Below are 17,799 nucleotides of genomic sequence, written 5' to 3'. Positions count from 1 at the left end.
AGAAAAAGAAACCGAAGTAAAATATAAAGAAAGAGAAAAAAATTCTCTCTCGTTATCTTTCACATCTGACTGAAAAGGTGAGACAATAGCGAGAGATAGACAGAGAGAGGACGTGAAAATAAAGAGACCGGGGGAAATAAATAAAGAAAGCGAGAGAGATATATATATTTATAGAAAAATGAAGATGGAGAGAGAGAGAAAGAAAGATATATATAGGGAAACAGATGAAGGCAGAAAACAATGCGAGAGCACAGAGATAAATTTTAAAGAAGAGACAATAAACGAAGTAAAAATGTTGGAGCTCCGTTTACTGCGCAACCAGTATGGTTTCTCCCAAGCTACTTAGAACCACCTCGCATAGATTCCTCAATGACTACAGATTCTTAACGGACTAAAAAGCTAGGATTCCTGATTACGACTGAGGCCGACAGATCGGTGGAACTTGTACATTGTTTGATTGATTTAGTTTATTTTACTTCGCGTTTTGTGCCTCTTGGCTAATTTGCGAAGATGGGGATGAGTGATGAAATGATGAAATTGATGAATGGACATTAACAAACAACCAAGCCCGAGCGGGATTCGAACCCGGGACCGTTGGCGTCGCAGTGCGATGTGCTAACCACTCGGCTGTACATTGTTTGAGGCGACAGATTATCATCATATTTGTATCTTAGAGGAAGTAAGTGAATTCTGTGGCGCAACATCCCTTTGAGAGGCACGGCATGCCAAGTGACTTTTCGTAGGGTGACGCTTGGTCCCATCGCCACTGTTTAACTGCTTTTGAATATAAGAGATCTTCACTTCATCTTTGCATGTAGCAAGACAAGACAGATTTGGGAGCTCGTACCTGAAGTTGAAGTAAAGGAACATTGCTTACACTTTTTTTTTTATGCGACTGCAACAACGAAGCGTTTTTAAATACATAATCACTAGCGCACGCATGGTGATGGGGCTACAGCCCCTCCCGAAATTTTGAGAAAATGAAATATTTAAATTGAAAGTAGTTAAGAACTCTGGAAAAAACAAAGTGATAAATACCGTTTTTTTGTTGAAAATACTAATTACGAAATATTTTATAGTGTATAACGCCCATCCCTTAGAACTCAGCTTTTTAATATCCAACTTTACCACTTCAGTCCTCTACGAAAAAAAAATCCTGCGTACGCTCATATTCATATAAAGTGGCACACTTTATAAGGTTCGACAGTTGATGTATGTGTCACTTTATCTGAACAGGAGTGTACATAGTGATACTATCTTTAATCAAACTTTTGTTGTGGTGGTAGAAGTGTCTAGTCACAAGTCCGAAGATGACCTTTTGCATTTGAGGAAAATGAGACGCGAAAATAGCCAAAAGTGCTTTTCAATGAAAGGACGGGTAAGTTCCAAGTGACCCATTACAAGGTCCTCTTAGTTTCCTTGGGAGTCCATTAGCTCTTTCTTCGCAATTAATTGAGAATCACCCATACGTTACGTCTGCGGAGGCCACTTTCGAAAAGCAAAAGCAACTCCCGTTACAGCCTTTCACGGGAGGATATCAAATTTCATCTTTTCTAGCCAGGAAGATCAGGTTACGGATCCCGTCTCCTCTGGTCGTGGGCATTTCGTGCCTTCTTGCACGGTCCCGAAAAGCATGATGGGAGGGAGAGAGAGAGAAGCTGAAAAACGTACATTACGAGCGCTGGGGACCTACTTATCCACATCGCACAGAAAGTGGAAGTTGGACGTTGATTGGTCGTCTCTGTGATGTGTGCCGCTTGTGTTTTGTCGTATTACCGTGTTGAGCAGTCCCGGGGCTAGCTTATGCAGGTAAATATTTAGATAAGTCAGCGCCCATAATGGCAATCTGTTGGGACATGCTTGTTGACGAAGGTGTGGCCAGATACCCCCGTCTTCTCCTGGCCGTGTTTGCAGAGGAAACACACGCTAATGGGAAAACAATTCAAAATACGAGTGTTGGGCAGGCAAGAGGGGGGGGGGGGGGTCGGAGAATTATGGCCGGGAAGTTTTAGGAAGACGAACGGACGTTTATTACCGCCGTAATTGATCGGCACCGTGAATTCTTGTTGATTACGTGACTGTAGTAACTTTGCCGAATCATCGTTCATTTTCCGAAGGTCACCGAAGTCTCCCATCCCCCCCCCCCCACCTTTTCCTTCCATCCATGTTCAATTAAGAACAACGCAATTAACTGGTGTCGTTTCTTTTTTGTTTAATTAAGCTAATTTCTGGGTCAAATTTCTTGATTACTTCCATTAATGTGGCGTTCCAAATTTAAACCTAGTACGCCTTCTTGTTTGCTGCTTCTGGTCATGCTTTTTTTTCTTCGTCTTTCTTGGTCGTCGAGTGACGCCTGCATCCTGAACAATTCGAGAAGTGTATATCGATGGAGCTTGAAAGTGTGTGCTGTATAATTTGCAAAGCTGCAAGAGAAAATCGCTGCTGTGCAAGTACACGTACACAAGGATAGTCTACATAGAAGACGCCTAGACAACCATGTATACACACCTAGACAATTGTGGTCTGTATATACGGCTAGACAAACGTAGTTTCTATATACGCTAGGTAAACATAGGAATATACGAGTGAACAACAATAGTCTACATAGGAATATACGCGTAGACAACTATAGTCCACACAGGAATATACGCGTAGACAACTATAGTCTACATAGGAATATACGCGTAGACAACTATAGTCTACATAGGAATATGCGTAGACAACAATTCTCTACAAAGGAATATACACGTAGAAAACAATAAACTACGAAGGAATATACGCGTAGAAAACGACAGTCCCCACAGGAATATACGCGTGGACAGCGACGTCCACACAGGAATACGCCTGGACAGTGATAGTCTACTTAGGAATATACGCGTTGACAACTATAGTCTACACAGGAATATGCGTAGACAACAACAGTCTACAAAGGAATATACACGTAGAAAACAATAGACTACGAAGGAATATACGCGTATAAAACGACAGTCCACACAGGAATATACGCGTGAACAACGACAGTCCACACAGGAATATACGCGTGGACAGCGCCAGTACAGACAGAAATATACGCGTAGACAACTATAGTCTACACAGCAATATACGCGTAGACAACTATAGTCTACACAGGAATATACGCGTAGACAACTATAGTCTACACAGGAATATACGCGTAGACAACTATAGTCTACACAGGAATATACGCGTAGACAACTATAGTCTACATAGGAATATATGCGTAGACAACTATAGTCTACATATGAATATACGCGTAGACAACTATAGTCTACACAGGAATATACGTAGACAAAAATAGTCTACAAAGGAATATACATAGACTACGAAGGAATATACGCGTAGAAAACGACAGTCCACACAGGAATATACGCGTGGACAACGACAGTCCACACAGGAATATACGCGTGGACAGCGCCAGTACAGACAGAAATATACGCGTAGACAACTATAGTCTACACAGGAATATACGCGTAGACAAATATAGTCTACACAGGAATATACGCGTAGACAAATATAGTCTACACAGGAATATACGCGTAGACAAATATAGTCTACACAGGAATATACGCGTAGACAACTATAGTCTACATAGGAATATATGCGTAGACACTATAGTCTACACAGGAATATACGTAGACAACAATAGTCTACAAAGGAATATACACGTAGAAAGCAATAGACTACGAAGGAATATACGCGTAGAAAACGACAGTCAACACAGGAATATACGCGTGGACAGCGACAGTCCACAGGAATATACGCGTGGACAACGGTAGTCTACACAGGAATATACGCGTAGACAATGATAGTCCACATACGCGCAATCTCCGTGGTGGAAAGATTAGACGCGCTACGTCGTTAGGGGTCGCCTACACATACATGGCTAGCCTACAGTCACGGACACTGCCGGCTTGTAAAGATTCCATTGAAAGTCAATGTATTCATTACAAGCCGGCAGTGTCCGTGACTGTACAAGGATAGTATACATGAACGTAAAAATAAACTGTTTCGTCCCGGTTTTTGTAAATTAACAGGCAGACTGGTAAATTTTAACTGCAGTATATTGTAGTCCCTAGAAGGAATCGTAAGATCGTAGCGGGCAATGGTAAATTTTACGGTGATTTCTGACCGATAACAATTCGCCAGCGAGTTGGGAAGGAAGCATTCCTAGCTTGAACCTAAGACCGTTCTATAAGGAAATATAGGCAGTAAACAACGGGATTAACTTCTATATGGGGGTAATGATGGGGGTTTAGCTGTTCCATCTTGCACAAGAAAAGTAAATAAAGTTTTCAGTGCTTACCATAGTGAGTGTAATAGCGTCTCGTTGCACACATCGGGGCTCTGACGTCACCTGCAAGAAAAGAAACACACGAATGAACAACAAATATAACATCGTCCTTTTCACCCGTCGCTTTGAAAATAAGGAGCCCCGTGTTCCATGCCCGATGGAGGTACATAGTGGTTCGGATCCCACTTTAAATTTAGGTCCAGTCCCGATTAGACTTTCTGTGCATAAAGTGGACTTGAAAATAAACTTAAAAAATCGATTACAAAAGTGTTCATTTCAACAAGAAATTATAGCGCTTCAGAAGTTGGAAAGCTGATTTCTCAGGAGCTCGCAACCTGTTCGGAGTTCAGTGTTGTTCCCAGTACGGAATTTTTTTCTAGAACGGGGAAACATTTCAAGAATTTTGTTAGCCAAGAAGAGAGAAACATCTGTCGCAGGAACCTCTTGAGCAAGTGGAAGAAAACAAGTCTCTGGACATGGAAAGGGCAACGTGACTGCATCTTCCAGCCACTTGCACCAGCACCCACTACTTCGCTCCGTCCGGTCGCTTTCTCCCCTTCTCAACCGTTATGCGTGACGTTATTCCACAGACTCCTTGGACAGAGCTTAGCAAAAGTCAACAGTGTGTCCAGCTACCACATACCCTATCGCCACGCTATTTTCCGGCCCAGAACGGTTATTTTGACAAAATTATGTTTCCTTGCTCGCTGGTTCGAGGAGAAGGGATTCTAAGGTTGCTGCTTGTTGCCCAAACAGTGGGCAGCGGTATGCAGGGTCACTGCCATAAAGGCGTTTTCCGCGACGAGCTTGTTTTCAATTCGAACACTTCAGTGTGGTGAGACAGCCCATATCTTGAACTCAACATACCCCAAGCCGGGATTCGAACCCGGGACGGGGTAGTGCTGAAAATATTTAAGGTATTCAAATGAAAGTACTTGTGGAATTTTTATGTGACTTGGACATTATAAATACAATTTACAAAGTCCTTATTGTAGCTCTCTATGCATATTTATATTCATAGCCTTTCCTTACATCCAACCCACGCATCCACAGGGATCTTGCAAACTGCTTCCCCTGGAAAAGGCAAGAATGCAGAGGAATTAAGGGGAAAGCAGTTGACGTAACGAGGGGGGGAACCCCGCTGTTGCTTCCTCGGAAGGCGGTCGGAAGACAAAATTTTTTGTCTAAACATCCTAATCGCGACCGAGCGTCGCTTGCAAAGAAGACAAAAGACGGGGCAAAGGTAAAGAAAAAAGTGAGAAAGTAAGCGAGGAGGAAACCATTTAACAAAGAGAGCAAAGGAGATGAAGAAAAGAAAACCTGCTTGTTCTTTAAATTTCCCTGCTTCGTGTCCCCCAAAGGAACGGAGTAATGAGATGTAACTCAATTCTGGGTCACGTGACCCGACTGCTGCTGCAACGTCACAAGTTCCTCCTCTTTTCGTATTCTTCTTTTCTTTTTCTTTTTTTACCACGTTCCGAGCAATCCGGTTTATTGTGTGACTTCCTCTCTCTCCCGTCTATAGTTAAGACGGAAAAGCTCGAATTCTTGTCTTCTTGTAACCAGCACACGAGTTTACTAAAATATATATTTTTTATTCAATTTATGTTACAGATGGGCAGTGTGGCACATCGAGTTCGTAAGACAAGTTGTTTTTTTTTTGTTCGTTAAAAATTCAAAATATAATCACACTCACTAGTGTTTGGTGTTAGCGGTCGCAAGTCACAAAATGTAGCTACCAGTAGTTTCATATTAAAGTTATGGCCTTTTTATCTGGTTCCAGCTAATTCAGCGTCCTCGAAAAGATAGGAAACGACACGTTATATCGCCGTTTAAATAGACATGCTTCACGTTGACAGCCATATTTGTCCGCCATATTGAATAGCACAAACATGGCTGCCCATTGGGACCTTCAGTTAATGGAGAACCCTCGAATATATATAATTTGATACCAGGGGCGCCGACTTGTCAAAATTATTGGGGGGGGCTCGGATCACTGAAATAAATTAATGAATGACTCACTCTCTCCCTTTTTTAAGTTTTGGCCTAAGTGTTCGGAATCTCATAAAAGCCCATGAATTCCTCAAATATATTAAAACTTTTATTCACAGTTCGAATGCAGAATATTAATTGTCCACGGATGGAAATGACACAAGTTTCGTCAACCATAATAGCAAAATATTCCCTACTTTTAGTATCTGCTAGAACGTTGCGCAAAACAGATCTCCCTAATATATGAATGATCTCGTTCTGAGTGTCATGTGAGAGCCATTTGTAGCCCGAACGTCCCATCCACTACCCTAGTTCATGAAACTTTTGAAACTCTTTTTAGTAAAAATTTTAACAAGACTCATAATTCCATACTTAGTCCCAAAGTTGATGGTCTAGAAAAGGGGTTTCCAACTGGCGGCCCACAATACCTTTTTTTGCGGCCCGCAAAGCCAGTTTGCAAAATACATTAATTTTATATATTTTTATTAAAACACGTTCTATTTTTACTGAAGGAACGGAAGCTCTGTGAAGAAAGACAATATCACAGGTAGAATTGATTCGATCAAAGAATGACATCGATGTTCGGCAGCACATACACGTGTGAAAGTGTTTTTCCTTCAATGAAGTTCATCAAGAACCGCTACAGAAGCCGACTGGCAGATTCTTCACTGCTTCACCTTCTGAGACTTTCAAATACAGAAATTGAAGTGGACATTCCAATTTTAAGAATAAAAGCAGATCGGCCTCAATTTTCACATTGAACACTAAATATGAAGGATTCTTATTTGTATGGTGTGTTTTTAATTTCTTTCAATTCATCCATAAGTATTGGGTTTTTTTGAAATAAATTGTAATTATACAATTTTGATTTGTGATTCCATTGTTTTTATTGCCTCATTTTAGAAATTTAGGTCATGCGAAAGTACTATATTTTCAGTTCAGTACTTACAATTTTGTAATTTTTAACTCCCCCCCCCAAAAAAAATGCGGCCCACAAATAACCTGCTGGATATAATTTTGGCCCTCGGACCTTTTGAAGTTGGAAACCACTGGTCTAGAACATTTCAAATGTGTATTTAAAGTTAAGTTCATGTGGCACAATTCAGAGTAAACTTTACAAGAGAAGCAAAATAATACATTCGATCCTTTGCTTTGATTTGGTGTTTTAAGTCCTCCTTGTGCACAGTAAGGCTAATCGGGACTGGACCTACAGTTTATAGTGTAATCCGAACCACTATGTGCTTCCACCGGGTATCGAATCCGGAACACCTAGATTACGAGGCAACGATGCTACCACTGCGCCATCGGAGGCCCTACATTAGATCCTCTTAAGCAAAATTATTATTGGAGGGGGGGCCCTGCCCCCACATCGTTAACATTGGGGGAGCTCGAGCCCCCCCCCCCCCCCACCAAGCCCCATGGAGTCGGCGCCTATGTTTGATACTAAACATAGCCATCTTAGATACATAAATTTACTCCATATTAACTTCAGAAAAAAAGAGTAATTATTTTAACGTTAGATTCTGCAGTTATGACTTTTGACCAATTCCATCGTCTTCAGTACCCTCGAAAATGTATAAAACGAAATCCATGATGGCCGATGAAAAGTTTATGAAATTCATATTCTTCATTTGGAAAATTGCCAGCATTTGAAATTTCAAGGGGGATTTCTTTCTTGTTCCCCATCTTAGATATTTTCTATACGAATGGCATTTGTGCTAAACGACATGCTTCTATACAAATGCAGTAATTCGCCCATATACCCCGTACTATTGCATGTCAAACCATGTCCATCATTGAAGTGTGACGTGCCTTGAGAGTTTCGAAGGGTTATACTCACTAAAAGTACTCACCGTACGAAAAAGGAGAAAGATTATATTATTTTTTTCCTGACAAACAACATGCAGTGTGGTCAATTTAAGATGTCAGGGCTGAACCATATGGGTAAATAGACTCTGTGGCATGGTATTACAAAGATTATATAATTATCTTCGTTGTTTTTTTGCTACAAAATAAATCCCAAAAGTTGGATGAATTCAGTGTACCTCGGACAGTCTCTTTTATATTCCTCTCTCATACGATTCATCTGTTTGCTTCCTGATATTGTTTTTAGCTTGTTCTTGACAGTTGAACGAATGAACGCACTTTGCACTTGCTACCAAACTCCTTCCTTTTTTTCCCCTGTAGGAGACGCTTACTGAATTGTTAGTACCGTTAAGCTAAGTTACTTGTATTTGCATGAAAAGTTTTATTTTGACCGAATATTTATGGTACAGATGCTTTTTATTTTGTTGGTTTGAAATCATTACGTCCATTTACAATAAGGCAACACTTTAATAAAACAGTCTGCTGGTGTTTATTATAGGCTTATTTGGAATTGCGAAGATAAGGTCGTACAGAGGCTTGCAGAGTAACATCCTGTTAGTCCCGCAGATCCGAGTGAAACATTTTGTCCCAAATAGTGTTTCGACCAGTGGACAGACATTCAGACATCTCAGTTTTCAGTGTGGAACGAACATAGGAAGAATTGAACAAGGCGCCCATGCAAATTGCATTTTTTTAACATTTCAATTTCATTATTTGGCAAATTCATATACAGTAGAGCGTCGATTATCCGAACGTCGGTCAACCGAACGACCGCTTAACCGAACTGTGTACTCGCTCGCACCTGTTACTCTCCCACCCTACCGTCCATCATCCCCCTCACTCCCAAACCAAGTTTCCCACAGTAGTCGCCGCACTGAGCCACCGCTGGCGGAACATTGCTTCTAATGGGGCCTTCATAAGGCGCTGCTGACCGGCCAAGCCGCCAGTCGCTGTGTTTCAACAATCAGCACACTTCTGTCGGTGTATATATTGTTCATGCAAAATGCGTATGTAATATGTACATATTTTTGTTTAATAAACTGTACCACATACTATATATTCCTACTAAAGTTGCCTTTGTACGTTACTTTGTAATACTTAAAGAGATGCCTGTTTTTATGAATAAATTTACTGTACAGTACTTCTTTTTGGCAAATAAACATGTACAGTTCGATTATCCGAACAAACCAGTTTTCCGAACACCCATGTCCCCCAATTACTTCGGATAATCGACGCTCTACTGTATTTTAAATATGCAAAAATTACCTGTAGTTAGAACAAAGGAGCTACAAAATCAATCGCTTGTGACTCTCTTACGTGACGTCGATTTTCTACCAAATTTGGTTAATCGCGCAGATGTGGACAAATATGATCAAATGCAGAGGTACATCTCGAATTTTCAATGTGTAAATTCCTTTTTAGCGGGAGTAACGGTTAATTTAGCACACAAATGGACATAAATTACGACTTACGAGAAATTTAAGAGCGTACTGCTAAATAAATGTTTTAACGGATGTTGGGTGTGTGTTCTTCATTTATTGAATGAAATTGATGAAAGGACACCCACAGAGAACACACATGCAGAGTCAGGGCTCGAACCCAGGAATCGAGATGGAAATTCATCAACTGAACTTAGTTTGGAATTGGGATGGGGAGGGGGTAGTTCCACCTCTCTCCACACCGCGCGCGAGCGAAAAATCATGCTTAAGCTATCCAACGATAGCTAGAAAATAATGCAAAAATGACATAGCTAATAATCTGCACAAGCTTTAAGTAAACGCTGGTACATTTCATAACTGCTGGCTACGAAAACAAACATTTACACAAAAAGTCAAACATGAAAGAATAAATTACATATTTAGTTTTTGAAAAATCATACAGAACAGAGTCACTTGTTCAATAAAAAACTGCTCTGTTCTCTCTATTATTGTGTACAGAAGGAAATTGTAAAATCCCATGTCTTGATGCCATATTTTTTTTCAAACTTCTATATCATCTGTACTTAAATAAGATTTTAAAAATCGCTTGTCGTCTCGTGTGCAAAGCTGCAGAAATAATTTCACTGTCAACTCATGCAGGAAAAAGTAATCGGGATTTAACTCCGTTTAAAGCGTAAGAACATGGAAAAGGGGACTTTTTTTTAATGGCTGATCGTTCCTGCGCGACATTTCTTTCGAAAACCAGATTCCATTCCAACCATTATTTTCCATAATGAAAGATGCACGAGAAGCAAACCCCAATGCACCTCATTTACTTCGTTCCTAAAAAAAAAATGTTCTGTCTCTTTTTATCCAGCAACAGTGGTTACTGCGCCCTATTTCCAACGGCTGCTCGTCCATTACAGAACACATAAATAACGAATCACATGGCGATTTGCCGAGCTTCCTCCATTGTTGACTCTGGACAGTGGCGCCGCGCTGCGGTCAACCGAAAAATCATATGTCTGATTGAAATGATGGCTAATTCGTTTGCACAAGCAGTTGACCGTACCGTGTAAATCCATCGGCTGCTAGTTCTAGCTCGCATGGAGGCGTCGCATTTCATTCGGAGGGGGAGAGGGGGGTTGGGAGGGAAAGAGTTGGGTTTTAAAAAAGACGGGAGCGAAAAATGTTCCACGTGAAAAGTGACGGGGGGGAAAAAAGCACGCTCGAATGAAGCATGCAGTTCTGGTTCGAACACAATGTGGACGAGACGAAACATGGCTTGAGGTTTACCATTTATGAACTACGGCCCAAAACACAAACACACACACACACACACACACACAACACAGAACTCAACGGTTAAATAGACATGTACCTAGGTATAGTAACCAAGGTTGTAGGTGGCGCTGCTTGAGTTGAATGCGCTGCTTGCTTTTTAAGAGCAGGGTTGCCAACCGTTTCGACGTTGTGTTGCCAACTGTACTGAATTAACTTATAATGATTTGTGACGGTATGTTGATGAGGTGCATATGGTAGCAGTGGTGGACAGTACATATATTCAAATTCAAATTCAAATTTTCTTTATTAAAGGGCGAGGTTCAGCCTGTGGCTGTTCTCCCTCAGTGGTACCGCATTACCCCCATATCGGAGATGGGTGGCCAGCTGGTATTGAAATGTTGGACTTCTAACTTACCGTGCAAAACAACTCCTCTGATCCCGTAAGGAATCCATAGGAAAGCTGACATCAATTTCACTTAGCAACAAAAAATTTTTGGTAACAGTTTCATACATCGGAGACACATTTCTTCAATTTTACACAAGAAACTACTTACGGAAATGAGTTTCTCCAAGGTTTACAACGTTCGTCGAGGTATTTTCTTTCATCGTGGAATATATTAGACCGGGAAATCATGTATTTTTCAAGAGAAATATCTCACCGACGCACAATTGCCATTGCTTTCATTTGCTTGCCCTACGACAACCGGATGCTGCGTACGTTTGATGACGTAAGCCCCTGTCAGTGTTTCAACCCCCCCTTTTTTACTATGCTTGCCTAACGTAACCAAACCTAACCTAACCTTATCGGAAATTGTTCGTGGGGCTATCGGTCAGCTACCATGCATAATGGTTCGTGGGGCTATCCGTGAATGGTTCGTGGGGCTATCCGTGAATGGTTTGTGGTGCTATCCGTGTATGGTTCGTGGGGCTATCCGTCAGCTACCCATGCATAATGTACAATTTGCACAAGTGACGAACACGATAGTAGGTATTTTTCGGTGAAGGATGTTGGAAACACTGCATGCCCACTACGGTAGTCAAGATTTGCCCGCCATATTCTGTGTTATGGAAGCGAAAAAATGGGTCAAAGAAATTACTCTCTATGTGAAAAAATGTGTTGTAAAGAGCATAATGGCACCTTGAACTATGTTCCGCAATACACAATTGGTGAGTACGAACCATGGAAAACAGAAAATATCCGATTTATACGTGTCTCCGATCTATGAAACTGGTACCAAATCTTTTACATCTTAACTTTAGCGAAGCTCAATAAGAGCGAACTGGCCTTCGACAAAAGGTTGATTGATTGATTGATTGATTTGTTGTTTTAAGTCCACTTTATGCACAGTAAGGCTAATCGGGACTGGACCTACAGTTTAAAGTGGGATCCGAACCACTTGTGCCTCCACCGGGTATCGAACCCAGGACCCCTTGATTACAAGGCGACGACGCTACCGCTGCGCCGTCAGGGAGGTTCCTTCGACAAAAGGATCAAAATGCACATTTGTCATTATTTACTTCTCTGTTCCAGGTAATTTACAGTGCGTTACTAGGCACTGGATTGAGTACAATTGTTACATCACGCAATTGTATTTTTCTAATTGTAAAAATGATTGATCTGCTTTAAAAGCAACAAAACACCAAGAGGAAGTAGCACGACAACCGCGAGAACAGGAAAAGTAGAGGGAAAACAAGATTTAGAAGCAAGACATGGAAATAGCGCCACAATAAGAACTAGAAGGCAAACACATCAACCCGATATCATAAGTCTAGATCTTGAGGAAGTATTATTTTCTTTCAGGATTGTAGTCGAGCGAATTAAGTGCTTGCCTTTCGAAGTTCCCGATTTCGAGTCCCTGCCATTGCATGGTGATCCCTTCGTCCCTCCATCAGTTGCATCTAATCATCATTCGTCCTCATCGTCGCGATTATTCAAAAGTGGCCGAGTACCGATTCCCGCCGATACCGATAGGGCCTCCCCGATGGCACAGTGATAGCGTCGTCGCCTTGTAATCAAGGCATCCCTGATTCGATACCCGGTAGAGGCACATAGTGGTTGTGATCCCACTTTAAACTGTAGGTCTAGTCCCGATTAGCTTTACTGTACGTAAAGTGCATAAAATTTATTCAAAATATGAATTAATGGTAGTAAGTATGTATTCTGGTCCAATTAGAAGCATCAATTATCAGTTTTCTCCTTCCAAATATTCACAAATTAAATCATATGAAAATACCTCTTATGTGATCACAAAAATCCGGTTTTTGCAAAGTCAATGGAAACTTGAATAATTTCCAGCATAATTAGACTTCACGAAAGTGTTCCGCGGCATTGTTGCGTACCAAAAACGCCATCGGCAGGTATCGGTGAAGAATTGTTGCGGACCAAAAACACCATCGACAGGTATCGGTGAAGAATTGTTGCGGACCAAAAACGCCATCGGCAGGTATCGGTGAAGAATTGTTGCGGACCAAAAACACCATCGACAGGTATCGGTGAAGAATTGTTGCGGACCAAAAACACCATCGGCAGGTATCGGTGAAGAATTGTTGCGAACCAAAGACGCCATCGGCAGGTATCGGTGAAGAATTGTTGCGGACCAAAAACACCATCGACAGGTATCGGTGAAGAATTGTTGCGGACCAAAAACACCATCGACAAGTATCGGTGAAGAATTGTTGCGGACCAAAAACACCATCGACAGGTATCGGTGAAGAATTGTTGCGGACCAAAAACGCCATCGGCAGGTAGCGGTGAAGAAAATCGAACCGATACCTTACGATACTGATACATCGACATCAGTATATCAGCCCTAAAAATAACAAAAAATTACAACTATTACTTCACAACTGATATTATTAATCCGCACAGAGAATACTTTCGTAATGCCGCTATTATGAAACCCGGTCGTATCCTCGGCTCCGGATGTATTCAAAGGGTACGATGAGTTATGGACCACCCTGCAGTCCTCCTCAAGCACAAGCAAACGTTAAAATCACGAAGCAAAAAAGCAAGCAAAGTGACGGAGTGATCTTTCATGCTCCAGCGTCCAAGTTTGATCGCAAAACAAAAACCATTTCGTAACTCCCATGTTTGCAAAATAATCTCCCGGCGTGTGTATATTTGTCCTCCCCCACCCCACTCCGCACCTTCCCACGCGGAGGGAAAAAAAATTGCCTGTTTGCAATAAAGGTGCTGCATCGCAAGTTACATTGTGTATATATAATGTCAACACCTATATATTTACACTTTTCCCTCTACCACCATCCATATAAGTGTTGGTGCCTACACTACATGCTCTCTAGTGTCCCTCAATTAATGCTTAACAGGTCTGCTCTCTCGTATCTAGTCCCTTTTATGTAATGAGTAATAATGCAAGCAACACTCTTTAAACAACGAAATGGGACCCATTCACGACGGGTCAATAAAATATTACCTCCGGCAACATTTACGCCTCCCCCTCCCCTCCCCTCCCCCGATACCCACTGTTTATTAGCGGGCCCAATTATGACATAAAAATCGACGCTTGTTTGTATTGCAGCGGTATGCATACGTGTTCGCATTTGACGAAAAGGATTGACGCGTAATGTTCGGCAAGTGTGAGGCACGCCTTCAACCAGAACTTTGTAAATATTAATCTTTGCTTTACAACTTCTTCCAGCTTCATTTGTCCGTCTGTTTGACCGTTTATTATGCGTAAATAAACTCCACCTCCTTTGCCTTCAGGCTTGAGGGTCGACTTAAAGCTCCACAAATTATAACTGGAACGCCGGTTCCAATCTCTGTCACTTACTAATTGCACGTTTACCATTACCTTAAGAAAATGAATCGTTAATAAACCGGGAACTGTTTTACGCGACCTAAAAAAAAGTGTTGGATTTGTAACTATATATATTCAATGGCGCCAAATTTTGAAAAAAAAAATGGTGTTCTCACACCCTTGGGTTCACAAAAAATCTCTAAAATTCTCCCTTCCAGGTATCATGATATTAATGTACACAAGCAATGCATTCTTTCTTTTTTTACAAATCTATTATTTACCGAATCCAATGAACAATACACCACGAATTGAATTGTTTTTTTTTTTGGTAACAGTTCGTTATATCGGAAACACGTTTCTTTATTTTTACAGAAGAAACTACTCACGGAAATGAGTTTCTCTAAGGTTTCCAACGTTCGTCGAAATATTTTCTTTCATCGTGGAATCTATTTGACCGGGAAATCATGTATTTTTCAGGAGAAATGCCATTGCTTTCGCTACGTGAACCGGATGCTGCATACGTTTGATGACGTAACCCCCTGTCAGTGTTTCCAACCCCCCTTTTTTAAACTATGCTTGCCTAACCTAACCAAACCTAACCTTATCGGAAATGGTTCGTGGGGCTATCCGTGAATGGTTCGTGGGGCTATCCATCAGTTACCCGTGCATAATGTACAATTTGCACACGTGACGAACACGAAGGTTCGAAGAAGGTTGGAAACACTGCATACCTACAACACTAGTCAACCTCTGCCCGCCATATTGTGTGTTACGGAAGCGAAAAAAGGAATAACAAAAACTACTCTCTATGTGAAAAATTGTGTTTGTTTTCGTGTAAAAAGCATAATGGCACCTTGAACTATGTTCCGCAATACACAATTGATAAGTACGAACCATGCGAAACACAAAATATCCGATTTTAATGTGTCTCCGATATAACGAACTGTTACCGTTCTTGAAGTCCACTTTATGCACATAGAGGCTAATCAGGTCAGGACTGAACCTACAGTTTAACATGGGATCTGAACCCAGGACCTTTTGATTCCAAGGTGACCACGTTATAACTGCACCATCATCGGAAAGGCCTCAATCCACCACCAATCACGATAACATACAATAATAAGAAGAAGAATTAGAACAACACAACAAACTATTGGGTGGGTACGGACCCACATAAATTGGCGCCACTGTATATATATTTTGTTATTTTAATCAATATATGGCATTATATAGGAATTGTGAAAATGGCAGTTTTCAGTAAGCAAGCGGCTCACTTAACTAAATGAAATGTATTAGTATTAGGCTTACATGACATTAATGAAAAATTCAAATACAAAATGATTTCTGTTATTAGAACAATGGATTATCAAACTTTGTTTTAAGTGCTGATTCGTGAATCTCCAGTTGACCTTTCTAACGATGGAAGCGGCCCCGGCGCCCACCCAGCGTCGAATAACATGGGTACCTGGGGGAAACCCTGGGGGGTAAAGGCGGTCAGGGGCGTGATGCTGATCACATCACCCCCACTCACGACCGGATCAAGAAAGTGTGGGGCGTTACCCCCACACCCCCTATACGCCTTCAGGGCGTGGTGCTATGCACAGGGGAGCACTTTACCTTTTTTTTTTTTTACCAGTTGACCTTTCAGACAATTTTATATTGGACTGAAACTGCGTTCAATATAACGTTTATTAATAAGAGCATATTTAAAATATGCAATGGATTTCATCACGAAAGCTTGATCTTGCATTCTCTATTGTTGACAAGAATGCTAGAATAACAGATAGATTGTTTATTGTCAAGATTGAAAATGAACAGTACAAGACGAAGAGAACAAATGATCGTAAAATCTTTGTTATTTACCACAAGGAGGAAGAATATACGTAGTAATAGCATGAATATGGAGTATATGTTGAAAAGTGTTTTAAAATATGGAAATTATATGTAAGATAACTAAAATACGTGCAAAAAATAATATATGTAAAACAAGAAAATAAAAGTAGATTTTTTGAGCTTACATACCATGATTCGCAAAGATAACACACAATAACATTGCTTTTAGTATCATATGAATATATATATTTGCATAAAAATCCCTTCCCTGATGATAAACAGTACGGACTACATTATAAGAAATCAAATCTTTGCTGTATTTTCATTCTTGGCTAATTGTCAGCGCATTTTTCACCGCTATTTAACTGTTTTTAAATATAACCCTGTGCGTGTGTGTGTGTATTAAGACACACATACCTGTACTGCATTCGTGCAGACTAACGTGACTCACTCTGGCGTCTGGTCCCACAGCCAGATCTGTTCTGACCATGTATGTTTGTGCTTGTTCTTTAATCAATTTCATCTTGTCACTTTCTTCCATACTGTAAGAAACGCCATTTTAACTTACTTGCTAAAGTTTAACTTCAGTTGCGCTTAAATTCTACACATGCATGGTTGTAATCAACACCATTTCAACACCACTGTCTGTGCCAGTGTTTTTCAGTGCGTGTGTTATGTGTGTGTTCGTGCTTGTGTGTGTGTGTGTGGGGGCAAAATTCCATGCCAAAGTGCCCTGAATCTCAAATTTCGAAAATAAATGAAATGCTGTAACTATATACGAGCTACAATCAACAATCAAAACTTGTCATTTGTGTAAAAATTCAAGCATTATACATAATTAAGTTAAAAGGTATTTTATATACCAGTCAGTTTACCCATACACAAATTCAAGTTTACTCTATACACAAAATTCAATTATACATACAAAATACAAGTAGATACACAAAATTCCAGTTTCAGTGGTTTTGTTCAAAGTGTCCTCCATTGTTTGCGATACAGTGTGTGCAACGATCAACAACAGAATTGCAAATACGATGCAGTAAACTTGTATCACTGTTGATGACATGACACGCATTGACAATTGAGTCTCTCAGTTCATCCAAATCTGCCGGTGATGATGAGTATACCATAATCTTAACAATTCCCCACAAAGCAAAATCGCATGGAGTGAAATCACAAGAACGCGCTGGCCAATCAATGCTATGTACCATGGCGTCCATTCTTCAAATGTGTCATCTAACAACAAACAACCCTACAACAACAAGCGAGAGACTCAGCTGTCGACAAAAGAATAACGAGTGCACTGTTGCCAGTGTCACACGACAATGTTACCAACCGT

The 17,799-nt window shown here is 40.7% G+C and overlaps 1 protein-coding gene across 1 annotated transcript in view; it reads right to left on the bottom strand.

Annotated features, from left to right (window-relative positions):
- Window positions 1–4,270: 4,270 nt before the first annotated feature.
- Window positions 4,271–17,799, bottom strand: part of LOC146000530 (uncharacterized) — a 349,261-nt gene continuing 335,732 nt past the window's right edge. Inside the window, exon 4 of the mRNA XM_083138277.1 lies at window positions 4,271–4,372. Within this exon, the coding sequence (XP_082994403.1) occupies window positions 4,271–4,372 (102 nt within the window). The remainder of the gene's footprint in view (window positions 4,373–17,799) is intronic.

Source organism: Lepisma saccharinum, chromosome 16 (genome assembly GCF_977018435.1).
Source record: "Lepisma saccharinum chromosome 16, izLepSacc3.1, whole genome shotgun sequence".
Classification (NCBI taxonomy): Eukaryota; Metazoa; Arthropoda; class Insecta; order Zygentoma; family Lepismatidae; genus Lepisma; species Lepisma saccharinum.
This window is presented reverse-complemented; position numbering and strand designations above follow the sequence as displayed.